This window comes from Xyrauchen texanus, chromosome 42 (genome assembly GCF_025860055.1).
Source record: "Xyrauchen texanus isolate HMW12.3.18 chromosome 42, RBS_HiC_50CHRs, whole genome shotgun sequence".
Lineage (NCBI taxonomy): Eukaryota > Metazoa > Chordata > Actinopteri > Cypriniformes > Catostomidae > Xyrauchen > Xyrauchen texanus.
In genome coordinates, this window is record NC_068317.1 from 14,381,402 (window position 1) to 14,408,732 (window position 27,331).

At 41.1% G+C, this 27,331-nt stretch overlaps 1 protein-coding gene across 2 annotated transcripts in view; it reads left to right on the forward strand.

Annotated features, from left to right (window-relative positions):
• Positions 1 to 1,331: 1,331 nt before the first annotated feature.
• The window catches only part of LOC127635323 (vacuolar protein sorting-associated protein 41 homolog), a 40,895-nt gene continuing 14,895 nt past the window's right edge, over positions 1,332 to 27,331 (forward strand). The window contains exons 1-7 of one of the 2 annotated variants that reach the window (XM_052115259.1): positions 1,332 to 1,525; positions 1,993 to 2,031; positions 6,194 to 6,301; positions 10,145 to 10,222; positions 10,503 to 10,577; positions 14,886 to 14,948; positions 15,356 to 15,421. In XM_052115259.1, coding sequence (XP_051971219.1) covers positions 1,505 to 1,525; positions 1,993 to 2,031; positions 6,194 to 6,301; positions 10,145 to 10,222; positions 10,503 to 10,577; positions 14,886 to 14,948; positions 15,356 to 15,421 — 450 coding nt within the window. In that variant the 5' untranslated portion in view covers positions 1,332 to 1,504. Of the gene's footprint in view, positions 1,526 to 1,992; positions 2,032 to 4,082; positions 4,187 to 6,193; positions 6,302 to 10,144; positions 10,223 to 10,502; positions 10,578 to 14,885; positions 14,949 to 15,355; positions 15,422 to 27,331 lie in introns of those variants that run through there. The other variant, XM_052115258.1, reaches the window with a different exon arrangement.

Consider the following 27,331-nt stretch of genomic DNA (forward strand, 5'->3'; position numbering starts at 1 on the left):
GATGTACAGCGAAAAAGGAAACACATTTTAGTCTGTTCTCTTCCAAAACTGACTGGTTCACTTCAGAACATATTTAACCACTGAAGTTGTATGGATTACTTTTATGCTGCCTTATTTTGGAGCTTCAAAGTTTTGGTCACCATTCACTTGCATTGTATGTGTAACGGTAGCCAGCTGGTATGTGATAGCGTGCAGTATGTGTTAACCTCACTCCCCTTGCCTCAAGAGACGCACTAGCGACTGACGCTGGGGGCTGTAGCCTTTAGCCTCCTCATTAGTGTGCCTGCCTCCCATGCAGGGGATCCCAGTTCAAATACAACTCGGAGCAGATTGGTTACAGTGGTGCCATGATCCGTATGGGTCTGAGGTTTAGGAGGGTGAGTGTAACAGGAGCCAGCTTAATTGAAGACATTTAGATATGTGCTATTAAAATCTGTTTAAATGTGCATTCAGTCTTTTTTGTCATTAAATAATTTTACCTCAAATGAGATGAGATGACAAAGCATTATACCAGAAGCCTTAAGGCTTTTTAACACTGAGAATGTAAACATGTTGAAACTATATGACCTTAATGCTTACTTCATCTCTGAAGCCCCCTTGTTATTAACGGACATTTGGAATAAAGTGTCATGTAATAAATTAATCATGGTCGACTACGAAAGCACATTTCTATAATGGAGCTAGTTATCGAAAACTACACTGCCTGGCCAAAAAAAGCGACATACTCCATTTCGTTGGACCTCCTTTAGCTTTGATTAAAATGCGCATTCATCGAGGATTTGACAAACCACTCCATAAAGTGTTCTCCAGCGCATCCCTTTCAATAGGGTTGAAGTCAGGATTCTGTGGTGGCCAATTCATGTGTAAAATTTCAGCAATCATCCTAGATGTTTTCTTTGCTTGATGCTGGCCAATAATTTTCCCCTTCTGAAACACAGTAACATCTTTTCCACGACCACGGGATACATCTTCCAACATGATTGTTTAAGAAATGAGAAGCTACACACTGCATCGGTTAGGGTTAAAATAATTGTTCCCAGCTGAAACATATTAATCACTGCAATAATGATCAAATCATAGGCTCTTAAGTATCTGCTTATTTAAATCCACACAATGACTTAATATACGGAATGCAAGCAAAGATTACTGAGTTCACATTTAATTAGGATGAATATGATTTAATATTAAATAAAAAAAACAAACAAAAAAAACATGAAAATAAAAATTATTAACTTATCTTTGAGGAAAAAGCAGAACGTAGTCGAAAGAGTCCGCTTAAACTACATTTCCCATGATGCTCGAGAATCACTTCCTGTTGCTGTCATGTGATTTTCCTCAGCGTCTGTAATGAGCAATGCATGAGTAGCTGCGCTGGTTCACAAACGTTTTATTGTACAAAACAACGTATTTTAGTGTATGTAAAATTATTAACACTGGAGAAACGCAGTAGATTAATACAATACGACGAAATTTGGCTTATTTCTGCACATCTAGAGCCTGAATCATGGCGGATTTGGGGCATCAGGTAGGATTCTAAATGAAGAAAAAATCGGTTTCAAATGACAGTGTACTGTATATTATACGTGTGTTTATTTGTGCATGTTTTATTTTGAATGCATGTAGGCTAATTTAGATGTGAATGGTCTTTGTAAAGTATATGAACGAAATAAAGACGTGTTATTTGAGCTTGCAAGCTAACAGTATAGTTTGACACTTGCCAATATCATTGCTACAGCATCAAGAGTACTTTATAACAAATACATTGTAAGTAATATATAGTCTTATTCGATCATGGGCGTAACACCTTTTTGTTATCACAAGTATTTCTGTTTGACAGAAGCATTGGAATATTTGTTTCCTGTTAATACAATAGGCTTAGCAATAATAACAATGCATTGCTTTTTTCTTACTTTGAAATCACTATATTGAAAATCTGTCAGCACGTAAGATCAGTAAAATAATTTTAAAACTTGAATATGTTTTATTTTACAGGACAGAAAACCAAGTGAAGAGTCCACAGATGACTCTGAGGTAATTTCAAGATCGGGACATTGAGATCGGGACAGGCAGGACAGTAATTCAGATTTTTACTTAATCTGCTTTACTGCCATCACTACAGAATATCGTTTTACTTAAATAAGTAAAAAATTACATGTATAATATTTATGTTTTTCCTTAAATGTTTCCTTTACAAAAACAATTAGATAAATATATTTTTTTAATAATAACTGGAAAATATACAGCTGTTAATGTAACTCCATAGCAGTAATATTTATATACACACTTTTGCTGGGGGAAAAAAATACCTTATGGTACATTATCATTGATTGATTATTGATCATTGATGTTTGTCATTTTTAACCCATTCTTATTGATGCTTCTAAGACTTTCAAAAGTCATTCTCACAATTTCAACAAAACCTTGTCTGTGATAGTCAGTTTAATAACTTTACCATGGTGATTGATTCAAACTAAGTTTAAATTAGCAGAATTTGCAACATTATTCAACACCGAAAACATAAAATTTGCATTGCATGAAAAAACCCGTACTAGACCAGCGAATGTAAGATTTTGTGAAAACACAGGCAATCATATCAGTTAAAAACATGTTTTACTGGAAATCATTTGAGATTAAAGGTGTCATTATTTGATTATTCTCTCATCATTTACTCCCCCTCATGCCATCCCAGATGTGTGACTTTCTTTAATATATTTCAGTTCTGTTGGTCCAGTCAATGGAAATAATTGAGTATCAGAACTTTGAAGCTCCATACATAAAGACAGCATAAAAGTAATCCATACGACTCTAGTGATTAAATCCACATCTTCTGAAGCTATATGATAGGTGTGGGTGAAAAACTAATAAATATTTAAGTCCTTTTATTTTTTTTTACTATAAATTCTCCTCCCTGCCCAGTAGGTGGCTATATGCTATATATATTTGAAAAATCAAAAGAATGTGAAAGTGGAGATTTATAGGAAAAAAAGGACATGTCTATTTATCTGTTTCTCACCCACACCTATAATATCACTGAAGATATAGATTTAGGTGGTTTTCAAACTGGGTGCATTTGCTGCGGTCTGAAACGGGCGTGATTGTTCCTGGTGCCCCCCATCAGCTTTGGCCTGGTTTCAGAAATCTGTATGATTCGGTGGAATCCTGGTGCTTTTACGTCATCAACTTGTGTCATCACAAATGTGCACATGATGGAAAGCACAGCGCGGGTTGCTATAGTTGTGTGTTTGTTATTAATTTTGTGTCATTATGCACAACTGAGTGAGTAACGCTTGCACCTCTGTGCTTCAGTTGGACATGTCCAGAGGAAGAAGACTATATCTGAACCTCACTAACGATCTTTTTTGAGGACACAGGTGTTTGCATGCTCACTCACACATCTAAGGCACTTCACCTTTTCTGTGTCCTGCAACATTTTCCTGCCACTCATGATGGACCTGTGTTTGTTTTTGTGCAACTGATGATGTCATTATGCTTTATTCGGCAAAAACGCATGCGTAAGTCATTTTACTTCCTGAACAAGTGCAGACCCGAATACAGGTTGCTTTCTCACTCATGCGAACCGAACCACAGTCCCAGTGCAACCGAATGCAGACCACCTCCTACAGGTAGTCTCGGGTCGGTACAGTGGTGCACTTCCCGGTACGCATGACAGCTTTCACATAACCAACTTTTCATGCAAACCATGCTGTTTTGGACTAAACTGCCAGTGTGAAAGCACCCTAAACCACTGGAGTCATATGAATTACTTTATTTCCCTTTATGTGCTTTTTGGAGCTTCAAAGTTATGGCCACTATTCACTTGCGTTGTATGGACCTACAGAGCTGAGATATTCATCTAAAAATTGTGTGTTCTGCAGAAGAAAGTCATACATCTGGGATGGCATGAGGGTGAGTAAATGATGAGAGAATCTTCATTTTTGGGTGAACTATCCCATATCCCATGTAGCCTAATTGTATAGGAATCTGGTTGTCATATAAATACCCAGTGTACCATGAGTGACAATCAGCTTTAATTGTTTAAATTGTCACTAATAACTCCCTTGTCCCTCTCCTGTTCTGTCCAGATGTGAAATTTCTAATGCCTGAGCATTTGTCATGGTCTACAGAGCCATTACAGACAGGGATGGAGAGAAAGAGAGAGAGAAATCTAGACAAACTTTCTACATGGGTAGGGGTGGATAATATCACTCCTGTTTTATATCCCATAATTTCTTCCTCTTGTTAGTGTTTGCCATCGCCAAGCCGATGTGGTGGATGAGTGTTGTGCCTCATTCCCTGCTGCTCCTAATTGGTGCCCTGGGGAGCTTGGGATGAAGGGAAGTCTGTCTTTAATTGCTCCTTTTCTAGAGTGGTGTGACCATCCACACAAACTATTTTTTGTTCATCCCTCATTCTCTTCCTCTGTCTAGTTACAAACTATACTGAAGCATCGATTCTCAAAACCACAGATTAATGTCAAACCCCGCCAGCATCCTTTCTCATTTCAATGTGTGACATCACATTAAAAGGCTGTGACGTGTTCCCTACAGTTTTGAGAGGTGCATTCTTTTCTTCATGGGCCTAAATAGACCTGTGTTTGATTGTGGGGTATTGCGGGGTATAAGAAATGGAAGAATGCTTAAATCTACAACAATCTTTTTTATGAGGGCTTCTCAAATCGTTCTTTGAACTGACTGTGAATGCCCCGGCCCCAAGGCAAAATATAATGCACTACAAAAAGTGAGATGCCCTAGAGAGAGCTGCATAATTTGGATTACATAATTGCATATGGCAGATAGAAATTGTACCTTTTAGGACACGCAGACCATGAGAAGCAAGGTGTTAAATAATAGTATTCTTCTGTAGAAGATTTGAGATTCAACTTTATTGTCATTGTGCAGAGTACAGGTACAGAGCCAATGAAATGCAGTTGTTTTCGCATATCCCAACTAAGCTGGGGTCAGAGTGCAGGGTCAGCCATGAAACAGCGCCTCTGGAGCTGATAGGTTAAGGGCCTTGCTCAAGGGCCCAACAGTGGTATCTTGGCGGTGCTGGGGCTTGAACCCCCAACCTTTCGGTCAGTAACCCAGACCCTTAACCGCTGAACCACCACTGGCCCATAATCAGTGCAAATTAGTTAAATAAAATTGAATTTAACTCAAATAAAATCCGTCAGAGAATATAACATCTTCATTATGTCTATGATAACATCAGGAAGTTATAAGCTATGGGGAAGGTAGAGAGACATGCTCTACAATTATTAACTGAACAGACTGTGGCTTCTGGTGATTCCAAAGGAAAACAAAATCATGCTCTTCAAGGTGAACGGGTGCGTGCAGAAGACAGTTTGTGATTTCATTTGTGAAGTTCTTTAGGTTGATTATTTCAGTGTTAAAGCCACGATACAGCATTAGAACATGTTAGAACTGCTTATGAGAGTGATGCAGGTTCAAGTCAAAAGTAACACTTTCCAATAATACATGCAAACAAAACGCCCCAAAAAATTGCTAATTAAAACTCTTATAGTACGAGTCTTGTAATACAATACATTTACATTTTCCAATTTGAGTATACAACTTTTATTCAAAACAAGAACATTGCAGTTATTCTGTTGCAAATATAAGTAGAATTATATACTATAATAAGTCCCAACCAAGTAGTACAAAGAATAAGATAAGTTAAGATTCATCAACAGACTGAAGGTATGGGTAGAGTTTCATTTTAGCAAACATTTTCTGGTAACACTTTATTTTAGAGTGTCCTTCTGTATTGACTATAGTAATAACAGTAAATTATGCATAATGACAAAACCTAATCCAAACCATAACCCTAGAGTAAATATATGTTGTTAATTAATATTTCTCAGTACTTGGTTGTCTAATTACACTGTAAAATAAAGTTTAAGCAAAAGGTCATGCAGGTCATCAGAATTCAGTATGAAGCATTATCCCATTCGCGTTCGTGCTTGCTTTAAGTTATCTCTATTCGTTTAGGTCTTTATTTTATGAGACAGTGTTCCATTTCTAACAGTTTATAAAGAAGAGTCAACAAAATGCTAATTTGATATTTTTTGATAACTGTGAGTAGTTATGCGAACTAGTGAATCAGTCTTGCACTCTGGTACCTCTGACTAAAAGTTGAATTGAAGATGCAAAACTAATAATGTACATGCGTCTATGTTTGTGTGCTTCATCAGGAGGAGGACGCAGAGGAGGAGCCTAAACTCAAGTATGAGCGGCTGACCAATGGGGTGACAGAGATCTTGCAGAAGGATGCGGCCAGCTGCATGACCGTGCATGACAAGGTCTTTAGAACTCTTTTGCATGAATTATATAAAAACAAGAGACATTAGGTATTATGTACATTATGTATGTGTTTGTATGCCTTTCATATGGTTCATATAAAACATCTAAAATAAATCGAACTGTCAATTATAAACTTAAATCCTGGAATTTCAACTTGTATTATATATTAAGAGTTAGAATTCATAATCAGATTCCAAAATTTTTAACCACAAAACAAGGCTTACATATTTCTTTTACAATCTGAATTCTAAATACACAGCTTACCAGTTACAATTCCATGATTCATGAATTATTGAAAATACAATTATTATAGAATTATTTGTGTATCTCAGGATTTAAATGTATCATATTCCAAATGAAAACCCTTTTCAGATATTTTAAGATGTATTGATGTCTGGGATCAGTTGCATGGGATCAGTTGCATATTACCTGGTCACAGATTGGTTAAAAATAGATTTATTGCTTTTACTCTAGCACCGTATCAGAAATGAGACTCTGACCTCTCCCTTCCACACCATACCTCTCTCAGAGAATAGCTCATGCACAAACATTCACAGGCCACCAGCCTTTCACTGCTTCCTTTTCATTTCCTCTACTTTTAGATTTCTATGCCTTTTTTGCCTGTCCTCTTTCAGTTTTTCCCGGGCTTGATATTTTTGTTGGTGGAACATTCTACATGGACTGGTTAATCATCATGGCAGCCGGTTCACTCATGCAAGGACGCTGTAGACGAATAGTCATACCTAGTTATGTCTCCTCACCTGATGTTTTATTAACTGCTATTGATTTTTCCTGCTTTTTCCCTGGGGACGTCCTCCTCCCCTTCCATCTCTCCAAAAAAAGCTCTCTTTCTCTTGCATCTCTTTCTCTTTAGACTCTTCCCTTTAGTCTTTTATACATGCGTTCCTATGTACATTCTCTTACCCAGACATACATACACACTCTAGGACATGCCAGCAGCCCACCTGCCTAATGTTGCCTCATACTATAAGTGCCAGGAATCCACATTTCATTTCATTAATTTCAATTTGATAAATCCGTTTAAGAACCATTGAGGCTGGTGCGTCCACCCCTTTTATTTATTTATTTTTGGCTGATTATATTTTGGGGGATTGTGGGAGGTTCTGTTGGACATGCTCTGTTGTGCCTGTAAATATAAGCATTTCATTATAGACTGCAGTGATGCATGGGGTGGCTTGGTGTGCTGTGACAGGGAAAGGTCTGCACATGTTTAAGAAGAGGTGCATGTGTGTTTGGACACAGGCTAATCTCAGTTTAAAAGAAGAGCTCATTCTGTGTGTGTGTGTGTGTGTGTGTGTTATAGTGTGACAGGGTTTGCTAAATCAACCCTATTTGCGTTCTTAATTTATAATGTTTATCGAAAATATAATAACTTTTTCCACCTGTAAGATATCTAATGGATAAAATCAGGTCCTGTTCTACTTTTGTCTTATTGAATATACTGTTTCAGACCAGACTTGTCTCACAGTGAAATCAGAAACATTAGGTTGACTTTTCTTTAGTTAAATTTGGTCCATGCTTACCATAATGTGAAACACTCCCCCAGTTGCCAAAGCAGTAAGTGTTGTTGGGCGAATAGGCACATGTGAATGCAATTTACCGTGTGTAATGTCCATGGAGAGGCTCCAAAAGCGAGTTGTGAAGTGTTTTGTTTTCGGCTGTACAGGCTGTAATACAGTGAAGATTTTTTTTCATAGACTGAAACCCCCCAACCCAGTCCCCAAACCTAAACCTAACTATCAGTGGAGTAAAATGTAATGTTAGAGGGGAGGGGGGGTAGCAACCTCAGAATTGCACTTGTCAGTGATTATGTAAATATGATTACTTCCTGGTTTCAATGTGGTTATGAACATGGGTCTCCCATGCTGCTGACACAACTTGCTTTTAGTTGCGCCATAGGGGAACATAATCACGCTGGAGACAATGCAAGGATGTCTGATGGGAGATGCCGCTTGTCAGTAAGTTGGCATAATGTATCTGAACCTAGGGTACTGGAAGTATCAGAAACAACATGCCGATCTCCCATGTAATCACCATGATTGCTCAAATATGTCACAAACAACTCTGAAATATGGCTGGGCGATATGACGGTATATGTCGTGGCAATGATATAAAGTGTCAATCGACAGAGATTTCGCTATATCGTGAAATGTAGATATTCATGTGCGCAGCGTGACCATATCTATCAGTGGGCACACTTCACGTGAAACTGAAACCATGCTTGAGCGGGGAATGAATTCGATGGTTATTTGCCCATGCTGGTTTAAAGCCAGATTCACTACAGGAATCATGCAGATCAGGCAATGGCGCAAATGTGCCCACAAACTTGTGGCTGATTATTAGCTATTCTGATTTCCGCTCTACCAACTGAGCCACAGCTGCCCCAGGGGTGTGCTGAGTGACTCCAGCCAGGTCTCCAAAGCAACCAAATTGGCCCGGTTGCTAGGGAGGGTAGTGTCACATGGGGTAACCTCTTAATGGTCACAATTAGTGGTTCTCACTTTCAATGGGGCACATGGTAAGTTGTGTGTGCATCATGGAGAGTAGCATGAGCCTCCACATGCTGTGAGTCTCCGCGGTGTCATGCACAATGAACCAAGTGATAAGATGCATGGATTGACTGTCTCAGAAGCAGAGGCAACTGAGGCTTGTCCTCTGCCACCCGGATTGAGTTGAGTAATCACACCACCACAAGGACCTACTTAGTAGTGGGAATTGGGCATTCTAAATTGGGAAGAAAAAGCGGATTTAAATATATATATAAAAAAAAAAAAAAACGGATGCAACCTCTGGTTCACAAAAGCCGAAACCGATTAGAAAATGTTTATCCACAAACCGTCACGTGACTATAATCACTTCTGGTAATACAAACAATGTTTTAATGCCTTAAAATAAAGCATCCTGAAGAATGTTATGAAAGCCAAAAGATTTTAATTAATTAATTTTGCATTAATTCCATCTTTTTTTAATAATACGTTTTTATAAATTTATTTTACATTTATTTTCTGCAAGACGTGTTATTTTCGTTGTGTATTATCTACCAAAGTCATGTAATATTTTCTTTGTTACTTTGCTTTGAAAAGATTAGATAAGTTTATAATAAAACTGGTCCAGAACATTTTAGCATTTTGGCATAATGTGAAATTTTGTATTATGGTAAGGTTGATTTTAAAACAGAGTGTTTATTTTATTTATAACTTTGTTTGTCAAGTTCTAAATAAAGAGAAAATTATGTAAGAGGAAGTAGTTTTCATTAAAAAGTATTTATTTCACTGACTATTTCCAAAAATAGGCATTAAAATATGTGTTATTTATTATGTTAACTGATTTTTATTGGCTTTCCAGAATAAAAATTACTATATATAGTGATATATATTGTTATCGTGATATAAAATTAGTGATTTGATATATTATTTTGGTCATAATGCCCACCCCTACTCTGAAATATAATTGCATTAGTCTGACAGGAGTAGAGATGTGTGATCTGTGGCGCATATATTATGTTGAAGCATTTTGATATGTTGGGGAAAAAAATGCTATTTCACACTGGGGCGCTCTGATAAAGAAGCTTTTCTGTCCTTCAGCAATTTCATACTGTTTGCCCTCGAGGGGACCGGTCGAAAACACACACACACACACACACACACTCACTCTCTCTCTCTCTCTCTCTCTCTCTCGTACAAGCACAAACACCTCACAGCCATGCCTGGTAAAAATCATTTTAAATACCTCCGCCACAGCTTTTAAGTCCATATAAGTGCAGGGTGTCCTGTGGTTTTGACTTGTATGTCTGGCATGTTTGTGTCCCCCGTTGCTTTCAGTTCCTGGCTCTTGGGACACACTTCGGGAAGGTTTACCTCCTGGATATCCAAGGAAATGTTACACAGAAGTTTGAAATTGTAAGTCTGAAGTCATGTCAGGGTGATGGTTATCCACTTGTTATCTATGTTTGAAGTTTAAAGCAGGAAGCAAATTATATTGTGACACTTTTATTTGAAATTGTAACGTAACCCTTTCTAAACATATTTGTTCAGTAATTTCTTGTAAATTGTTGTTTTTATATGTCTGTTTATAATATATTTTATAAGCATTTTAACCTTGTATCATAATTTATAAGTAGTTATTACTATGTTACTGCATTGCTGTAACAGTTTTTAATGTTTTGCCCCCACCGCCTAGAGTCCAGTGAAGATAAATCAGATCAGTTTGGATGAGAGCGGTGAGCATGTTGGCATCTGCTCTGAGGATGGAAAGGTAAGAATTCCACGGTCACTTTCAGATCCTAATACAACAATACTATCAACCAAAAATTGCCCTAACCTAAATCTAGGGGTCGCGATTTGTTGTTATGTTGTGCTGGGGTTCGGCCACTTCGGCCTTGGTTGCCTGTTTATATGTGGCCGAACCCTCACACAAATCTCCTGTCTTGTCTGCCATTTGGCACGAGCGCATGTTGCCATTGTCTCTAGCGATATGCGCTCGGGTCATTCGGGTGTTGTGTCTGTGTGAGCGAGGGGCACTGATACCCCCACGTGGCTGCATTTTCTATTTCCCTTTTTGATTTGTAACTAGTATCAACTAATAAACAAGCCCAAAAAAAACAAATATATATATATACACTACCTTTCAAAAGTTTTGAAACACTTGCCTGAAATGTTTCTCATGATCTTAAAAATCTTTTGATCTGAAGGCATGCTTAAATGTTTGAAATTAGTTTTGTAGACAAAAATATAATTGTGCCACCATATTAATTTATTTCATTATAAAACTAAAATTGTATTAAAAAAAAAAAAAAAGTTTTTGAAATCGATGACTTGGACCAAATAATAAAGAAAAGCAGCCAACAATTGCCTTCAATACTGTTTAAAAAGCATCCCAGGGTGATACCTCAAGAAGTTGGTTGAGAAAATGTCAAGAGTACATGTCTGCAAATTCTAGGCAAAGGGTGACTACTTTTAAGATGCTAAAATATAACCCAGTTTTTATTTTTTTATTTTTAGTCACAAAATAATTCCCATAGTTCCATTTATGTTATTCCTAGTTTTGTTGACTTGAAAAAAAATTATAAAAAAGAATAAATGTGTTTCAAAACTTATCAGATTATTTTAAGTAATACCAAGCTATAGAATGTCTTTCTTCATGATATAGTTTGTTTTCCAGGAGTGCTGTTATTATTAATTATTACATTAGTCATGTTTTTGAGATGTTACAGACATTACAGCTGATTTTCTATAAATCTGAATAAATATTTCTTATTTAAGTAATGGCCAGCATCATCAAATCACTGCCAACCATGTTAAAATAAAATTAAGCATTATAAATTCTGAATCTATGTATTGACTATCATTGTCTTATGTCTGCCGAACCTGTTGAGTTGTAACTGAACTTTGGGTTGGATTTTTGGATTGAATGCATTTAGCTGCATTGAAAGCTATAGGGTGTACCCTTGCTACCTTACTCCCTATTTAGGGAATTATTTAACCTCATGTGTGCTGTCTGTCTGCACTGATCTCAGTACAGTTCAAAATGCACCTTATTGTTATCCTTATATAAAACCTCTGAAATCAAAATCTTTCAGTTTTTGGATGAATACATTTATTCTTGTGAATCTGAAAATGCACAGTAAATATACAGGAATGCATTTATTAATTTTAATGAATAGAACAGTATTGTACAGTGATAACAAAATAAAATATAACAACATTTATATTAAAATGAAGTGAAATGACCCACAGATGTATTAATGTTGAAAATTATTCAAAATAACAAACATGTTTTTGCAACTTTTGTTTGAACACGATCCTAATTTATCATTTATCAGCACCCTGATGCCCGGGAAAATGAATGGATTTTTTAAAGTGGCATATCAAACTAAACTAGAGACGCTAATCTTTACAACCAAATAGGTTTCTATCAAAAAACTTTTTTTGGGCCATTTTTTTTGGCCATTCGCCGGTAGTAGTTTTAATTCATTTAAATTATACATTGCGTATAGCGAAGCCACAATACAACAAGTGTGGACGTGGAGTCACACAAGGATAAAGCAGCCCATACGACGCGTACGACATATTCCAATCTTGAATGCATCCGATCCCGTTATGTAATTTTTCTGTGAAAGTTTTAACGTCCGTTGCATGTCATGGGCGATACAAGAGAAGCCATTTACATTTCCTGTCTGACTATCATTGATCATGAGCTGGCTGTTATCAGTTCATGGAGGCTAATCATCAGCACCTTGTGGGGTTTCTCAGTCTGATCTGTGCTCTGATAAACTGTGCCTTCCTCTGTTCCTACGGCAAAAGCAAGATCTTGTCTCGCTTGCAGCACTACACCAATTAAAATCGATGCAGAGGCCATTGTTTGCTCCTGTGCACCGTTAATCCCATATCCACTTACCGGCTGCTTTGGTACCAATGTTACGCAAAATATGTCTCGTATCTTGTGAGGTTAAGTCTTTGATGTGTTGAGAGCATCGTTTTTTTGTTGTTGTGAAAAACATGGCATAACTTTGGTGTCATGATTTACTCACCCTCATGTTGTTCCAACCCTGTATAACTTTCTTCCTTCTTTGGAACACAAAGGGAGATTGTTTCCAGACTGTCCGAGCTTTCACACAATAAATTAAGGCGCTGTCAAGCTCCTAAAAGTTTTAAAAATGCATTATTATGCATCATAATTGTAGTCCATATGACTTTTCCACTGTATTCAAGGTCTACAGAAGATGGCACTGTGTGAGGAGCTGACTGAATTCTGTCATTATTCACTGAAAATCTTGCTTGACAGTCGTGAACACTTTTAACTTTCATTGTATGAAAAAGAATAGCCTGAACATTCTGCTATAAATAAGTTATTTTGTGTTCCATGAAAGACATAGGGGCTTGGAATGACATGAGAATGAGTAAATGATGACCAGATTTTTTTATTTCTGAAGTGTTATTTTCTATGCTGCCTCTCCAGAAAAGGTAACATATACAGTTATAATTTAGATACGCTTAGTTTGAAGTCATTAAAACTCGTTTTTTTAACCAATCCACAGATTTCATATTAGCAAATTATAGTTTTGGCAAGTCGTTTAGGACATCTACTTTGTGCATGTTTAACTTTTAATTGACTATCACAATTCCAGTGGGTCAGAAGTTTAAATACACCAAGTTACCGGTAACTGTGCCTTTTAAGTAGCAAGGAAAATTCCAGACAATTATGTAAAACCTTTAGATAATTAGCCAATTAGCTTCTGATAGGGGGTTTACTGAATTGGAGGTGTACCTGTGGATGTATTTTAAGGCCTACCTTAAAGGCCAAACTCAGTGCCTCTTTGCTTGACAGCATGGGAAAATCAAAAGAAAGCCCTCAAAAAAACAATTGTGGAATTCCACAAGTCTGATTCTCCTGGGGAGTCATTTCCAAATGCCTGAAGGTACCATGTTCATCTGTACAAACAAAAGTACGCAAGTATAAGCACCATGGAACAATGCAGCCATCATAATGCTCAGGAAGGAGACAGATTCTGTCTCCTGGATATGAACATAGTTTGGTCCCAGAACAACAGCAAAGGACCTTGTGAAGATGCTGGAGGAAACTGGTAGACTAGTATCTATATCCACAGTAAAATGAGTCCTGTATCGACATAACCTGAAAGGCTGTTTGGCAAGGAAGAAGCCACTGCTCCAACGCTGCCATAAAATGCCAGACTACAGATTGCAAGTGCACATGGGCATAAAGATCTTACTTTTTGGAGAAATTAGGAAAAGGGGTGAGGCTTGCAAGCTGAAGAACACCATCCCTACTGTGAAGCATGGGGGTGGCAGTATCATGTTGTGGGGTGTTTTGCTGCAGGAGGGGCTGGTGCACTTCACAAGATAGATGACATCATGAGGATGGAAAATGATGTGGATATATTGAAGCAACATCTCAAGACATCAGCTAGGATGTTAAAGCTCAGTCGCAAATGGGACTTCCAAATGGACAAGACCCCAAGCATACCTCCAAATTTGTGGCAAGGACAACAAAGTCTACTATTCTGACATTTCACATTCTTAAAATAAAGTAGTGATCCTAACTGACCTACGACAGGGAATGTTTTCTATGATTAAATGTCGTCAATTATGAAAAATGTATTTGGCTAAGGTGTATGTAAACTTCTGACTTCAACTGTATACAGTTTGAACTGTATAGTTTTCTTACAGCCACCATCACCGGAATACTTAACTTTCAGGTAGTGTTCTACTAGAGACCTCACACTCATTTTAAGTTCATCTTGTTTCACTCAGACTGGTGTAGGTGAAATGTTTTGCCAAGGCTTGTTTTTAGCTACAGCGCATCTAAAGATTAAGTCAGTAGCATAAAGGCATACAAGTGTAGAGTGAGTTGATCTTTCCACTAATTGGGAGTCTGGCAGTTGGTTAACTAGCCGACTGGAAGACCTGATGCTTTTGTGATACTTTGCCCGAGTCAACTGTTATCACCGAAATGTACCTCCAGACCACAGTGGTTTTAGCATTAAAAGACATCTCTGTTTGTCAGCTTCACTCTCTCTCCATTTCTCTTTCTCTTGTTTTACAGGTGCAAGTGTTTGGTCTGTACACCAGGGAGGGCTTCCATGAAAACTTTGACTGCCCCATCAAGGTAACTTATTGCCAATAATACGAGTGTTCCCTATATTTTTGCTGCCTGATGGGAAGTAGCCCTTTGATTTCGATTTCATGTCAGAACAAGCATTGATAATTCTCAAAAAAAAAAAAGTAATTTCTGCCTGCTAGTCTTAATTGATTTCTCTTGGGCATTTCATATCATGCATGAGCCGCCTGTTTGTTGAGCATGAGTGGTGTCACCTATGCCACACATTAAAGAGAACCAGTGCTGTGAGGATCAATACTTTAACTTTTCCTGGGTTAAAAGGAACTTATGTTTTCAGATTGGATGCTGGCAAACCTCATCTGAGCCATGATATGCCGCTAGAAATACTGTTGATTCAATTTATGTTAAATTGGATATTGCCACAAATCTGAATTGAATCTCTTGTTTAATCCCAGGTTGTGGCGCTACACCCTCAGTTCAGCAAATCCAGCAATAAACAATTTGTGACTGGAGGAAATAAGGTGAGTTTGGATTCTAAAGCATCCAATATTTTAAACGCACATCTTTGTGTTGAAGCTGTGTTCTAGTGCACTTTCTAAGTTAATATTGAGCCTTGGCGATCATGTGGGACACTCAGAGTTCGAGTCCGGTCTGCACTATTTCCGAATCCCATTCCTATTTCCTCTCTCTTCCCAAAAAGCCCACAAAACAAAAAGCTTGGTTAGTCCTTTTTCTTTTTTGCCCAGAGAACACGATGGCTGTTTTTTCCAAAAGCAATTTGAAATGTGGACTTGTCTGACCACAAAAGACTATTCCGCTGTTGTACTTTCCATCTCAGGTGCGACCGAGTGCATGGAAGTCATCTGCACTTCTGGACAGTGTTGATGTATGGCTTCTGCTTTGCACAGATAAGTATTAACTTGCATCTGTGAATGCAGCAGCAAATAGTGTTGACTGATAAAGGTTTACCAAAGTATTCCCGAGCCCATATCAAGATATCAATTGCTGACTTATGATGGTTTTTAAGACTATGACGTCTAAGGGATCAGAGATGACGTGCATTCAGAAGTGGTTTTTGGTCTTGCCCTTTTCACACCGAGGTTTGACTGGATTCCTTGATTCTTTTAACTATGTTGTGCACTGAAGAGCATGAAATGTCCCAAAAAGTGTCTTTGGGGAGCATTATTCTCAAAGTGCTGGATTATTTGGTGACGCATTTGTTGGCAAATTGGCGAACATTGACTCATCCTTGCACTTGAAGGACTAGGCTGTTTTTTTTTTGGAGGCTCCATATATATATACTGATATGGTAATGATGGAAAGTAGGTGCAGAACTAAGAAAATGCTACAACAAAGTACTCACTGAGATGTTGAAGTTGCATGCCACGATGGAAGCTAAAATCCCGGATGTAGAAGGCTGCCTCAGCTGCAACAACATCAGAAAATCTTGAGTTCCTGAAGGCGTAGAGAAAGACTTTCTGACGATGGCCATGTTTTAGTTTTTTTTAAGGAAATCTCGACATACCAGGTGATGTGACTTTTCAAATTGAGAGAGCTCACCAGGCTCTTGGCCTACAGCCACTGGCGGATGCAAAATCAAGATCAATCTTGATTAAATTCCTCAGATTCATAACCAAAGAACAGATACTTTGGCAGACCTGGCAAAAAAGAGGGTTAACTTGGCAGGGAAAACAAATCGGTTTTGACAACGATTATGCTCCCTGAGTCCTTCAGATGAGGAGGGAGTATGCTGAAGTACGGAAACCTCTTGAAAGACGGAGAAGTGAAGTTTAAAACGTTATATCCCGAATCGGGACAAGTAAAGGTTGTGCGTATAAATTGATCACTGCCTCGATGCTGTCCTCAAGGGCCCCTTCTACAGTTCCAGGGAGATGGGTTTTTCCCTTTGGTGCAAAAATGTGCTAGCTCATTTATGGTCAAGGGACCATATTGGAATTTTGGAAGTTCAATTTGCATTTTTCTTAATGTTTGTTAATTCTTTTGAGTATTTTGTGTTTGTTGCTGTTCGTTAAAAGGAAGGGGAATCTACTAGCAGCTAAGATGTCTTTATTAATATCACTTTGCAACAACGTAATTGCAGAGCATGATTCTATCCAAATTAAAGAAGGGAAGAGCAGATGGAGATATCTGAATAATTCTGAACATTCAAAATAATACAAAATGGGCTTCAAATATGTATGCTTGGCATATTTCAAATATGGGCATAAGAGGGGTGTGGCCATACTTGTATCAAGAAAAGTAAATTATGAGCATATTACAGAATTTAAGGACAAATTAGGAAGATTTGTAATGATAACAAGGAAAATATAGGGATATAATGTGAGTTTTCTGAATGTTTATGCCCCGCCTGGTAGTGACTGGAAGTTTTATAGACGACATGATCGACTTGATGGTAACCAAAGCACAAGGGAATATCATTTGCGTAGGAGATTTTAATATACGCTTAAATATAAGATTGGGCTGTTCTGAATTAAAACCAGTAAGTAAAAAAGGCACGATGATGGAAATGGGAATTATAGATTTTTTTTAATCCCTTACGTTTATATAGCAAATTTCTAGCCACTCAAAGCGCTTTACATAGTATAGGTGGAATCCACTCAACCATCACCAGTGTGCAGCATCCACCTGGATGATGCGACGGCACCCATTGTGCACCAGAATGCCACCAAACACCAGCTATTGGTGGAGAGGAGAGAGGAGAGCTATAGACCCAATTAATGAATGGGGATTATTAGGAGGCCATGATTGAGAAGGGCCAATGGGGTGATTTTTAATGACCACAGAGAGTCAGGACCTCTGTTTAACATCTCATCCAAAAGACTGTGCTTTTTTACAGTACTGTCCCCGTCACTATACAGGGGCATTATGACCCACACAAACCTCAGGGTGAGCAGGGTGATGTGTGGAGAGTAATGAACCTGACAGGTCGGGATTATACTCATTCTCATCCTCATACAATGTATTCTATAATTGATTACTCTTATTTTCTTATATTATTTTTATTTTCAGTAGAAATCTACATTTGGTTGTACATAGTGATATTGGACTTCAGTTTAAACAAGGTTTAAAAAGTGAGATGACAATGGAGAGGTTGCACCGTCGATGCTTTGGGATGCACTTAAAGCAGTAATGAGGGGTGAAATTATTGCCATCACATCTTGTTTAAAAAAAAATGTAGGAGACTGGGATTGCAGCAGTTGGAAACTAAATTTAAGAGGTTACAGAGTGAACACATGGATATATGGAGCTGCAATGTGAAGCAAGAAATAAATCAAATAAGAACAGTACGAGAGAGAGACTAAATATATGCACAAGAAATGCAAAAGAGACTATTATTCTTGAAACAACAATATTATGTAGCAGGTGGGAAATCTTTAAAATTGTTATCCTATACTGTAGATTAAGGAAATAACAAGCAGATAGGGCCATTTAAAAAATTAGGAATTCTGATATCGAATGTAGATTAGACAAATACAGCAGAATTGTGAAAAATGTTATGATTAATTAATTTTACCCCCTGTCTCAGAGGAACAAAAGAAAAATGTAATTGCTGAAATTACAATGGAGGAGCAGAATGTAGCAGTTTTAAAGGCATGTAATTAGGCATGTAATTGGGTATTACAAAAAAGGGAAATTTTACCTTCATTGAGAGAAGCGATCATTTCAGTCATGCCAAAGGTGGGAAAAATAAATTGGATTGTGGTAATTATTGGCCAATCATTGTCAATTCAAAATTATTTACTTCCATTTTGGCACAAATACTGGAAAAAATCCTCCCTGGTCTCATTCATTTAGACCAGAGAGGCTTCATTCGTCAAAGGCAAACACAAGAAAGTATTAGAAGAACTTGTTATTGGACACATTTCAGAGCACAGAGTGGAGGCAGCCCTGCTGAGTTTGAATGCAGAAAAATCTTTTGACTCGGTCAGGTGGAGGGTTCTGTACAAAGTGTCAGCTAAACTTGGTTTTCATGAGAGTTTTACTTAAGTAATCAAAGCTATATACAATAGGCTATTCGCAAGAATAAAAATGAATGGTGACCTATCAGATTCCTTTGAACTGGAATGTGGAACTAGGCAGGGATGCCCTATTTCCCCCATGCTTTTTGCCCTGTTAATTGAGCCAATGGATTAGACAAAATCATTTAGATAAAGCAAAAACTAGATCGATTTGCTGATGATATACTGATGTATCTGGGCCAACCGAAACGAATCGGTTACCTTACGTAACCTCGGTTCTCTCTAGAAGAGGGAAAAGATTCATCTTTTCTGAGATATTGAAGCCAAAAAATTATCCTTAATTTTGTATCCATTGTCAACGCAGTGCAGCAACTGCATACCTTGAGCGGGCTAGCTAGCTCCTTCCCTCTTCTTCTAGAGAGAACCGAGGTTACGTAAGGTAACCGATTCGTTCTCTTACGAGAGGTTCTCTCGTATTGCGTAAGCTAGCTTACGCTACGGGAACCCATTGTCAACGCCGTGCGCGCCAAGCATCCACTGCATGAGCCCCGGGGGTGGGGGGACCCGGGGGAACCCTTGTGAGTGGGGGAATAATATTTGGCCGGCAAGAGTGCGGGCCAGTGTGTGTGTGTAATACATAAGCACATAGTGGGAAGGAAAAGACAGAGCGGCGGTGCCGGTCTGTGTGGAATGTGTCCCATCAGTGCAGCTCACCAGGGGAGCTGTAGCGTATTAAACCGCTAGTAGTTTCGCCTGCAGGGCAGGCACTTCCAGATTGTAAAATCTGACAAAGGTGGAGGGGGAAGCCCAGCCCGCTGCCACACATATGTCGTGAATGGAAATCCTGCTGGACCATGCCCACGAGGAGGCCATGCCTCTAGTGGAGTGAGCCCTAATGCCTAACGGGCATGGTAGGTCCTTTGACGCGTACGCGGCAGCAATAGCGTCCACTATCCATCTAGACAGTGTCTGTTTCGAGGTGGCAAAACCCTTGGTGCGCCCTCCGAACGAAACGAAAAGCTGCTCAGAGTGTCTGAAAGAGGCGGAGCGCGCAGTATACAATCTCAGTGCTCTGACTGGGCAAAGGAGATTGGCGTCGCGTTCGCTATTGGATGCTGGCAGCGCCGATAGGGAAATGATTTGTGCTCTGAAAGGAGTACCGATCACCTTGGGGACATAGCCGTGTCTAGGCTTTAAAATGACCTTGGAGTCACTTGGTCCAAACTCAAGACACGCAGCGCTGACAGACAGCGCGTGAAGGTCTCCCACACGTTTAAATGATGACAGGGCAGTCAGAAAAACGGTTTTGAGTGAAAGGTATTTCAAATCCACGGATTGAAGCGGTTCGAAAGGGGGGGCTTTCATAGCTTCGAGAACTACGGAAAGATCCCAGATAGGAACCGATGGGGGGCACGGGGGGTTCATCCTTCTAGCTCCCCTGAGGAAGCGGATGACCAGCTCGTTTTTTCCCAGTGACTGGCCGTGCAGGGGTTCAGCGAACGCCGCGATGGCCGCCACGTACACTTTGAGCGTGGATGGGGATCTGCCCTTATCCAGCAGCTCTTGTAAAAACACGAGCAGCGAAGACACCCCACATGTCCGTGGGTCCAGGTCTCTGTCGGTGCACCATTTTGAAAACACAGACCATTTGGACGCATAGAGTCTTCTCGTGGAAAGGGCTCTAGCGTGTATGATAGTGTTTATTACTCCTTCTGGCAAAGCGACGGGTAGTCGTTGATCACCCACCGTGCAGCGCCTAGCGCTCTGGGTGGGGATGCCAGATCGTGCCGCGAGCTTGAGAGAGGAGATCTACTCTCACTGGAATGGGCCACGGGGCTGTCAGTGACAGCCGCGTAAGCTCCGGGAACCATGTCTGATTCTCCCAGCGCGGGGCTATGAGGAGCACCGAGTGACGCGTTTCCCTGATCCTCTGCATTACCTGTGGCAATAGCGAGACGGGAGGGAAGGCGTAAAGTGGGCGGTTGGGCCAGTCCTGGGCCAGCGCGTCCTCGCTTTTCGAGAAAAATACTGGGCAGTGAGAGTTCTCTTCTGACGCAAAGAGGTCTATCTCTGCTCTGCCGAATATACTCCATAACTTCTGGACTGTTTGAGGGTGCAGGGACCATTCCCCTGGGGAAATATTGTCTCTGGACAGTCTGTCTGGGCCGTCGTTCAGGTGGCCTGGCACGTGCGTCACCCTCAGCGAGCGCAGGTGGCACTGGGACCAACTCAGTATGCATTTTGTCAGATGGAAGAGGTTCCTGGATCTGACACCGCCCTGACGGTTTAGATAAGATACCACAGATCTGTTGTCCGAACGGACCAGGACGTGGTGACCCTGAATGACCGGGAGGAAGCGCACGAGCGCGTACTCGACCGCTATCATTTCCAGACAATTTATGTGAAGGAGCTTTTGATACCATTCGGCCACTGCCCAGCGCTGCAGAGCTGAGATACAGGTCTGAGTCACTCTGATCGGCTGGCGGCCCGTGGCCCAAGCCCGGCGAGACGCCGGGTGTTTAGCCAATGCTGAAGCGGGCGATGCACAGTAAGCCCAGCTGAAGTACTGCTGCGGCTGAAGCCATGTAACCTAGCATTCTCTGAAATTTTTTCAGAGGCGTGAGGCTGTTCATCTGAAAGGACGCGGCTAGTCGCTGAACACGGCGCGTGCGCTGTGTAGATAAGCGAGCCGTCATCGCCATGGAGTCTAGTTCTATTCCAAGGAAGGAAATTGCCTGACTGGGCTGTAGTGAGCTCTTGGTCCAATTGACTGCAAGGCCCAAACTGTTCAGATGACTGAGGAGAACTGTCCTGTGAGACAGAAGCTCCGTATGTGACTGTGCCAAAATCAGCCAATCGTCCAAATAGTTCAGAATTCGTGAAAGTACGGGGTGCTAAAGACAGGCCGAACGGAAGGACGGTGTATTGATAAACCTGGCCGTCGAAGGCGAATCTCAAGAATGGCCTGTGACGGGGATTTATCTGAATCTGAAAGTAGGCATCTTTCAGATCGAGAGAAATAAACCAGTCCCCCTGGCGCACATGCGCGAGGAGTTTCCTGATTGTAAGCATTTTGAACGGTCTTTTTGCAAGCGCTTTGTTCAAAACCCTGAGATCTAATATTGGTCTGAGGCCGCCATCTTTCTTGGGGACAAGAAAATAACGGCTGTAAAACCCCGACTCGCTCCGAGAAGGTGGCACTCTCTCTATGGCCCTTTTGCACAGAAGGTTTGCTATTTCTGAACGAAGCATGCAGGCTGCCTCCGTGTTCACAGTAGTTTCGAGCCGCGCTCTGAAGCGGGGAGAGCGGCGATCGAACTGTAGCAAATAGCCCTGTTTTATTGTGCTTAACACCCATTTGGATATCCCTGGGATAGCTTTCCACGCTTTGAAGCGTAACGCTAGAGGGTGAATGGCCAAGTCGCCCTGATTGCCGCACACAGCGAGCTGAACAGAATGTGTGAGCGCGCTTACTGTGCTTATGCATGACTGCTCGCAGACAGCAGGGACAGGCTGTTCTGTGAGTGACTTCCCGATTGAGGTGAATGGGGAAAGAGTCACATCTGTGAAGTGATGCGCGAGCATAGTCACGGGCATGGGACTTACATACAGAGAGGTGTTTGCTGGCCGTGTGACAGAGCGGGCAGAGAAGGGGCACGCACACGGATTCGTGGGCGCGTTTATTGACTAACACTCGAGCTGGCTGTGCCTGCTTTATGTGAGTGGGCTCTGATAGGGACACGGGAAGTGTAATGCTTGTGTGTAGGGGTGAACACTGGATTGTGGGCACATTTTCTACACATAAGGCATGTTTGCTTTTCACAAAATTTCTTTTGTTCGCCGTGAAAACGGCATTTGAGTGCAGGCAAGCGGGCAGTATCACCGGCTTGTTGGCTGCTGAATCCACCACTGCAGTAGCCTGAGAGAAGGGGACTGACAGGGGGCGAAGCTTTTACGGTGGTTTTTACTGAGCCGTAGTTTCCTTAACAAAGCTAGGAGGACTTCGGTTGCTCAGGTTTCAGCGCAATCTTAGGCCGAGGCCCGCAGGGGGGCGGCGGTCTGCGGCGGCTGTCTGAGCGCGTTCTAGGGCGGCCGTCCTGTCGACGCTGAGAAGTCTGGCTTTGCTGAGCTGGGCGCTGTGAAGAGGCTCGTGCAGGAGGCTGGTCACGTGGGCGGCCTGCAGAGGAGCTAGCGCGACGAGGCAGGGAGAGATTCATGGCTTGGGTGGCTTTCTGGACTTCCGAAAAACGGTCAACAATGCCACTCACCGCGGAACCGAAGAGACCGGACGGAGAGAGCGGCGCGTTGAGGAACGTGGAGCGCTCAGCTTCTCCCATATCGGCTAGTGTTAGCCATAGGTGTCTCTCGGTCACAGTCAGCGCGGCCATGCACTTCCCTTGGGCTTGAGCTGCAGCTTTGGTGGCGCGAAGGGCGAGATCCGTCGCGCTCCTTAGATCTGAAACAGCCTCTGGGTGCCTGCCTTTCTCATCCCATTCTCGGAGAAGGTCCGCTTGGAGGATCTGTAAAACGGCCTTGGAATGCAGAGCAGATGCGGCTTGGCCGGCGGCGGCATAGGCGCGGCCAACACAGGTGGAAGTAGTTCTGCAGGCCTTAGACGGGAGCACTGGCTTAGACCGCCATCTCACGGAGGGCGGGCAAAGGTGTGCTGCTACCGAATCCTCGACCGGGGGGATGGAAGAGTAGCCCCTCTCGGTGGCCCCGTCCACCAGAGCAAGAGAGGTGGAGACGTGGGATCGGTTCCTGGCCAAGAGAGGCGCGTTCCACGATTTAGAGAGCTCGGCGTGGAGTTCCGGCAGAAAGGGCGCGGCCCGGGCCGCGTGCACCGCGCGGCGACGGCTCTGAAGAAAGCAGCCGTCGAGTCTGTTGGGAGCCTGCTCAGAGGGCGGTGACCACTCGAGCCCGAGGCGGTCGACGGCCTGTGTGAGGAGGCGCGTTAGTTCTTCCTCGACTCCGACGCGGGTCCTGCTGGATTCCTGGGCCGAGGAGGAGGCTTGGGAGCCTGACCACTCCTCGCTGTCCGAAGCCATGATGGAACAGCAGCCCTTATCCTCCGCCTCGTCATCCGAGATGGCAACAGTGCGGCCGCTCGGCGGCAACTGCGCGTCCCGGGAGGGCGGGGAGGGTGAAAGCGAGGCTCGAGGGAGAGGCTCCGGCGAGGTAGTTGCTTCTAACACCGGTTCCGGCAGCCTTTGGGAGCGGCACTTCTTTCTGCGCGGCGAAACGAAAGGTGGCGCGGCGGCTTCGGTTTTGAGTGCTTCGAGTCGAGCCCGCAGGGTCGACATCGGAAGCTCCTCGCAGAGGTCGCATCCGCCGTCAGCGAGGGCGAGCTCTGCATGTTCCAGTCCCAGGCAGAGAGCGCAGATGAGGTGGCGGTCTCCGGCGCTGAGAGGGGCGCGGCATGAGGCGCAGGTGGTGCGAGGCATCTTAAAAAAGACGCTCGTTGCTCTTTTTGTGAAGTTCGCTGAGGAACTTGCTTGCTCTAAAAAGGATACTTCGCCGGATGGCGTAGCTCGCTGGATGGCTGAAGGTGGCGAAGACCGCCGGCTTCTTCGAGCGCTGTCCAAGCTTGCTAGATGCCCCTCGAACGGCGACGCAGCTTCTGCAGTTCAGAGATGCGAAGAGCTTCGCTGAATAGATGAAAATCAGGGTTCCAGCCTACGAACTTACGCTTATATGCACTCTAGCCACGGCCATTATGGCGGGCTTTGATGCAGTGACGGCGCGGGCGCCTGTCATTGGACGCAAGTTCACTCAAGTTTGTCTATAGGCTGCAGCAGTTGCCGCAGAGCAACCTATGAGCTCGCTAGCTAGCCCGCTCAAGGTATGCAGTTGCTGCACTGCGTTGACAATGGATACAAAATTAAGGATAATTTTTTGGCTTCAATATCTCAGAAAAGATGAATCTTTCCCGTAGCGTAAGCTAGCTTACGCAATACGAGAGAATCTCTCGTAAGAGAACTGTTGCTACCAATATGATTTGAATATCTAGATGTTATAGGGCTTTTTCTGGTTATAATGTTAACGTATCAAAGATTCGATTATGAACCACCTTTACAAATGAAAGGGAAATACACTTTGGATTGGGATGCAGGATCAGTTAAATATTTGGGAGTCAATTTGTCTAAGGAAGTTTCAAAATTAATTGATCTGAATTATTGTAAACCTAATTCCCTTTTTAAGTTTAAGTTCTAGATTTGAATCAGTTCAAATGAATATTCTGCCTAGATTGTTATATCTTTTCCAGACACTTCCAGAACAAATATTGACTCAACAATTCATGGAATGGGCTAAATTAATATCTAGATTGTAGGCAGGGTAAAAAAACAAGAATAAGATATAAAACAATATAATTAAAAAAGAAAATAGTGGATTAGGTATTCCTTGCTTGCAACATATCATTATGCAGCCCAATTAAGGCCTTTAGTCTGCTGGAGTTGCCCAACATATTCAGCTAGATGGAAGGACATTGAAAGCGCAATGATAGAAGGAGTTCCTTGAGCAGCTTTAATTGCAGATAATAAATTAAAGAATAGATTGCTTGATGAAACAAATCCATGGATTAACATATCATTACATGAGACCGTGAAATAGAAGATGCATCTAGAATTTTAAGATGGTGTGCATTTGACACTGATTTTGTCCCAAATAGAACAGATGATAGATTTCGTACCTGGGTTAGAGAAGGCATTTCAAATTATTTGACATTTTTGTATTAGGAAGTATTTCAAAGCGTTGAATCTTTTAAGGAACTTTATGCACTAAATCAAATTGATTTCTATAGATACCTTAAAGTATGATATTATTTCAATCAGGATGATAGTTCATTATTAGAAACAGCCATGAGAGGAATACTGAATGTGTATATATATCTCACTCATTAAATAAGATAATTCCTAAATTATAGAATTATTTCTCCAGACCAAGCCTGACAATATACATTGTATGTTAAAGAAAAATGGGAGAAGGAGGGAAATTTGTTTTTATCATCTCAGAAATGACATCAGGTGTTAGGTACAGGCTGCTGGAGATCATTTAAGGAAAATGATTAAAAAGATTAAAAATAATGTGGTAGCTGTTTTCAGGGTGGAAATTCCTTTCAAATGTGAAACAATATACTAGGGTAAAATAACTTTTGAGGGATAACAATGATAAGAAATTAATGCAGATTCTCCTGGTGGCTAGTAAAAAGACAGACATTAAAATTGTTAAAGCCAGAGTCACCTACTGTGGATGAGTGGATGGATATAAAACACTATATATGTGACAGAAAAACTTTCATTTTCTTTAAATATTCAGACAGGAGAATTTTTTTCTGATTTGGACCAAATGGACGGAGTACACGAAACCCATTCTGTTAGAATTTTAACTGGGAAATTTATGGAATGTACATTGTATTTTACTCAGGATTTATAAAGTGATAACTCCCCAGGTTATATTGTATATAATGTTTGTTAAATGAGGTGAAGAATTTTGAAAACTATTTCTTATAATGTAACAATTTTGCAACCAGTCAGACTTGTTGTATTATTGTAGACGTAATGACAACCTTGGTCAATGTAAACGTTTTTTCCCTGAACTATAAAAAATAAATTGAACAAACAATTGTATAATACTTGTGCTTATTATTTTGGCTTGACAAAGACCTTCAGACTGATCATATTAAGATTTTCCCGTAATCAAAATCTGAAAAATTCCATAGACTTTTGTTGACAGAATGTTCAAATGGGTCAAGACCATTCAAACTCCAACTTTCAAAAATGTAAATGTAATCAAACCCACACAAGGCCTTTGATCTGCTTTAACTCTCTCTCTCTCTCTCTCTCACTCACATACACACACCCACACACACATAACCTTCTGTAACCTTCAAACATAAATGTTTTGAACTAGTTTACATTTTCAGACTAAGCTTCACATTTCTAGTCTTATATATTTTTTATGAAGCCATACAATAGTTTTGTGTGAGGTACAGACTGAAATCTTATTCTTTAAGTTTGAGGTTTGAATGCCTTAATAACCCCCCACACTCATACTTGAGGTCTAAACCTATATTTAGTTTTTGTGGTCTCCAATATATCATGCTCTCTAGATTTTAGCACTCAGGGTTAAGCTAAATTATTAGAATAGAATCATTTTTGTCAAGTTGAGTGCCATGTATAGTGGTTACTCGAGCTTTTTGGCATGAAACGCTCTTACCGTCTTGGCCTTATACCAGGGTCAACATCAGGGAGAGAGAGAGTGGTCCATTTTCTCAAAAGTGTTGTTCACCAGAGAGATGTTGTCTCTTCTTGCACAATAAATAACTGTCATTACGCAGAGTGCCATAGTGTTCGCAAACATGTAGAACACTCTTTGACTTATGGACAAAACAAATACACACAAATTTTTCAAAAGACACAATGCTACCAACGCAAGGCGCCATAGTCTGAT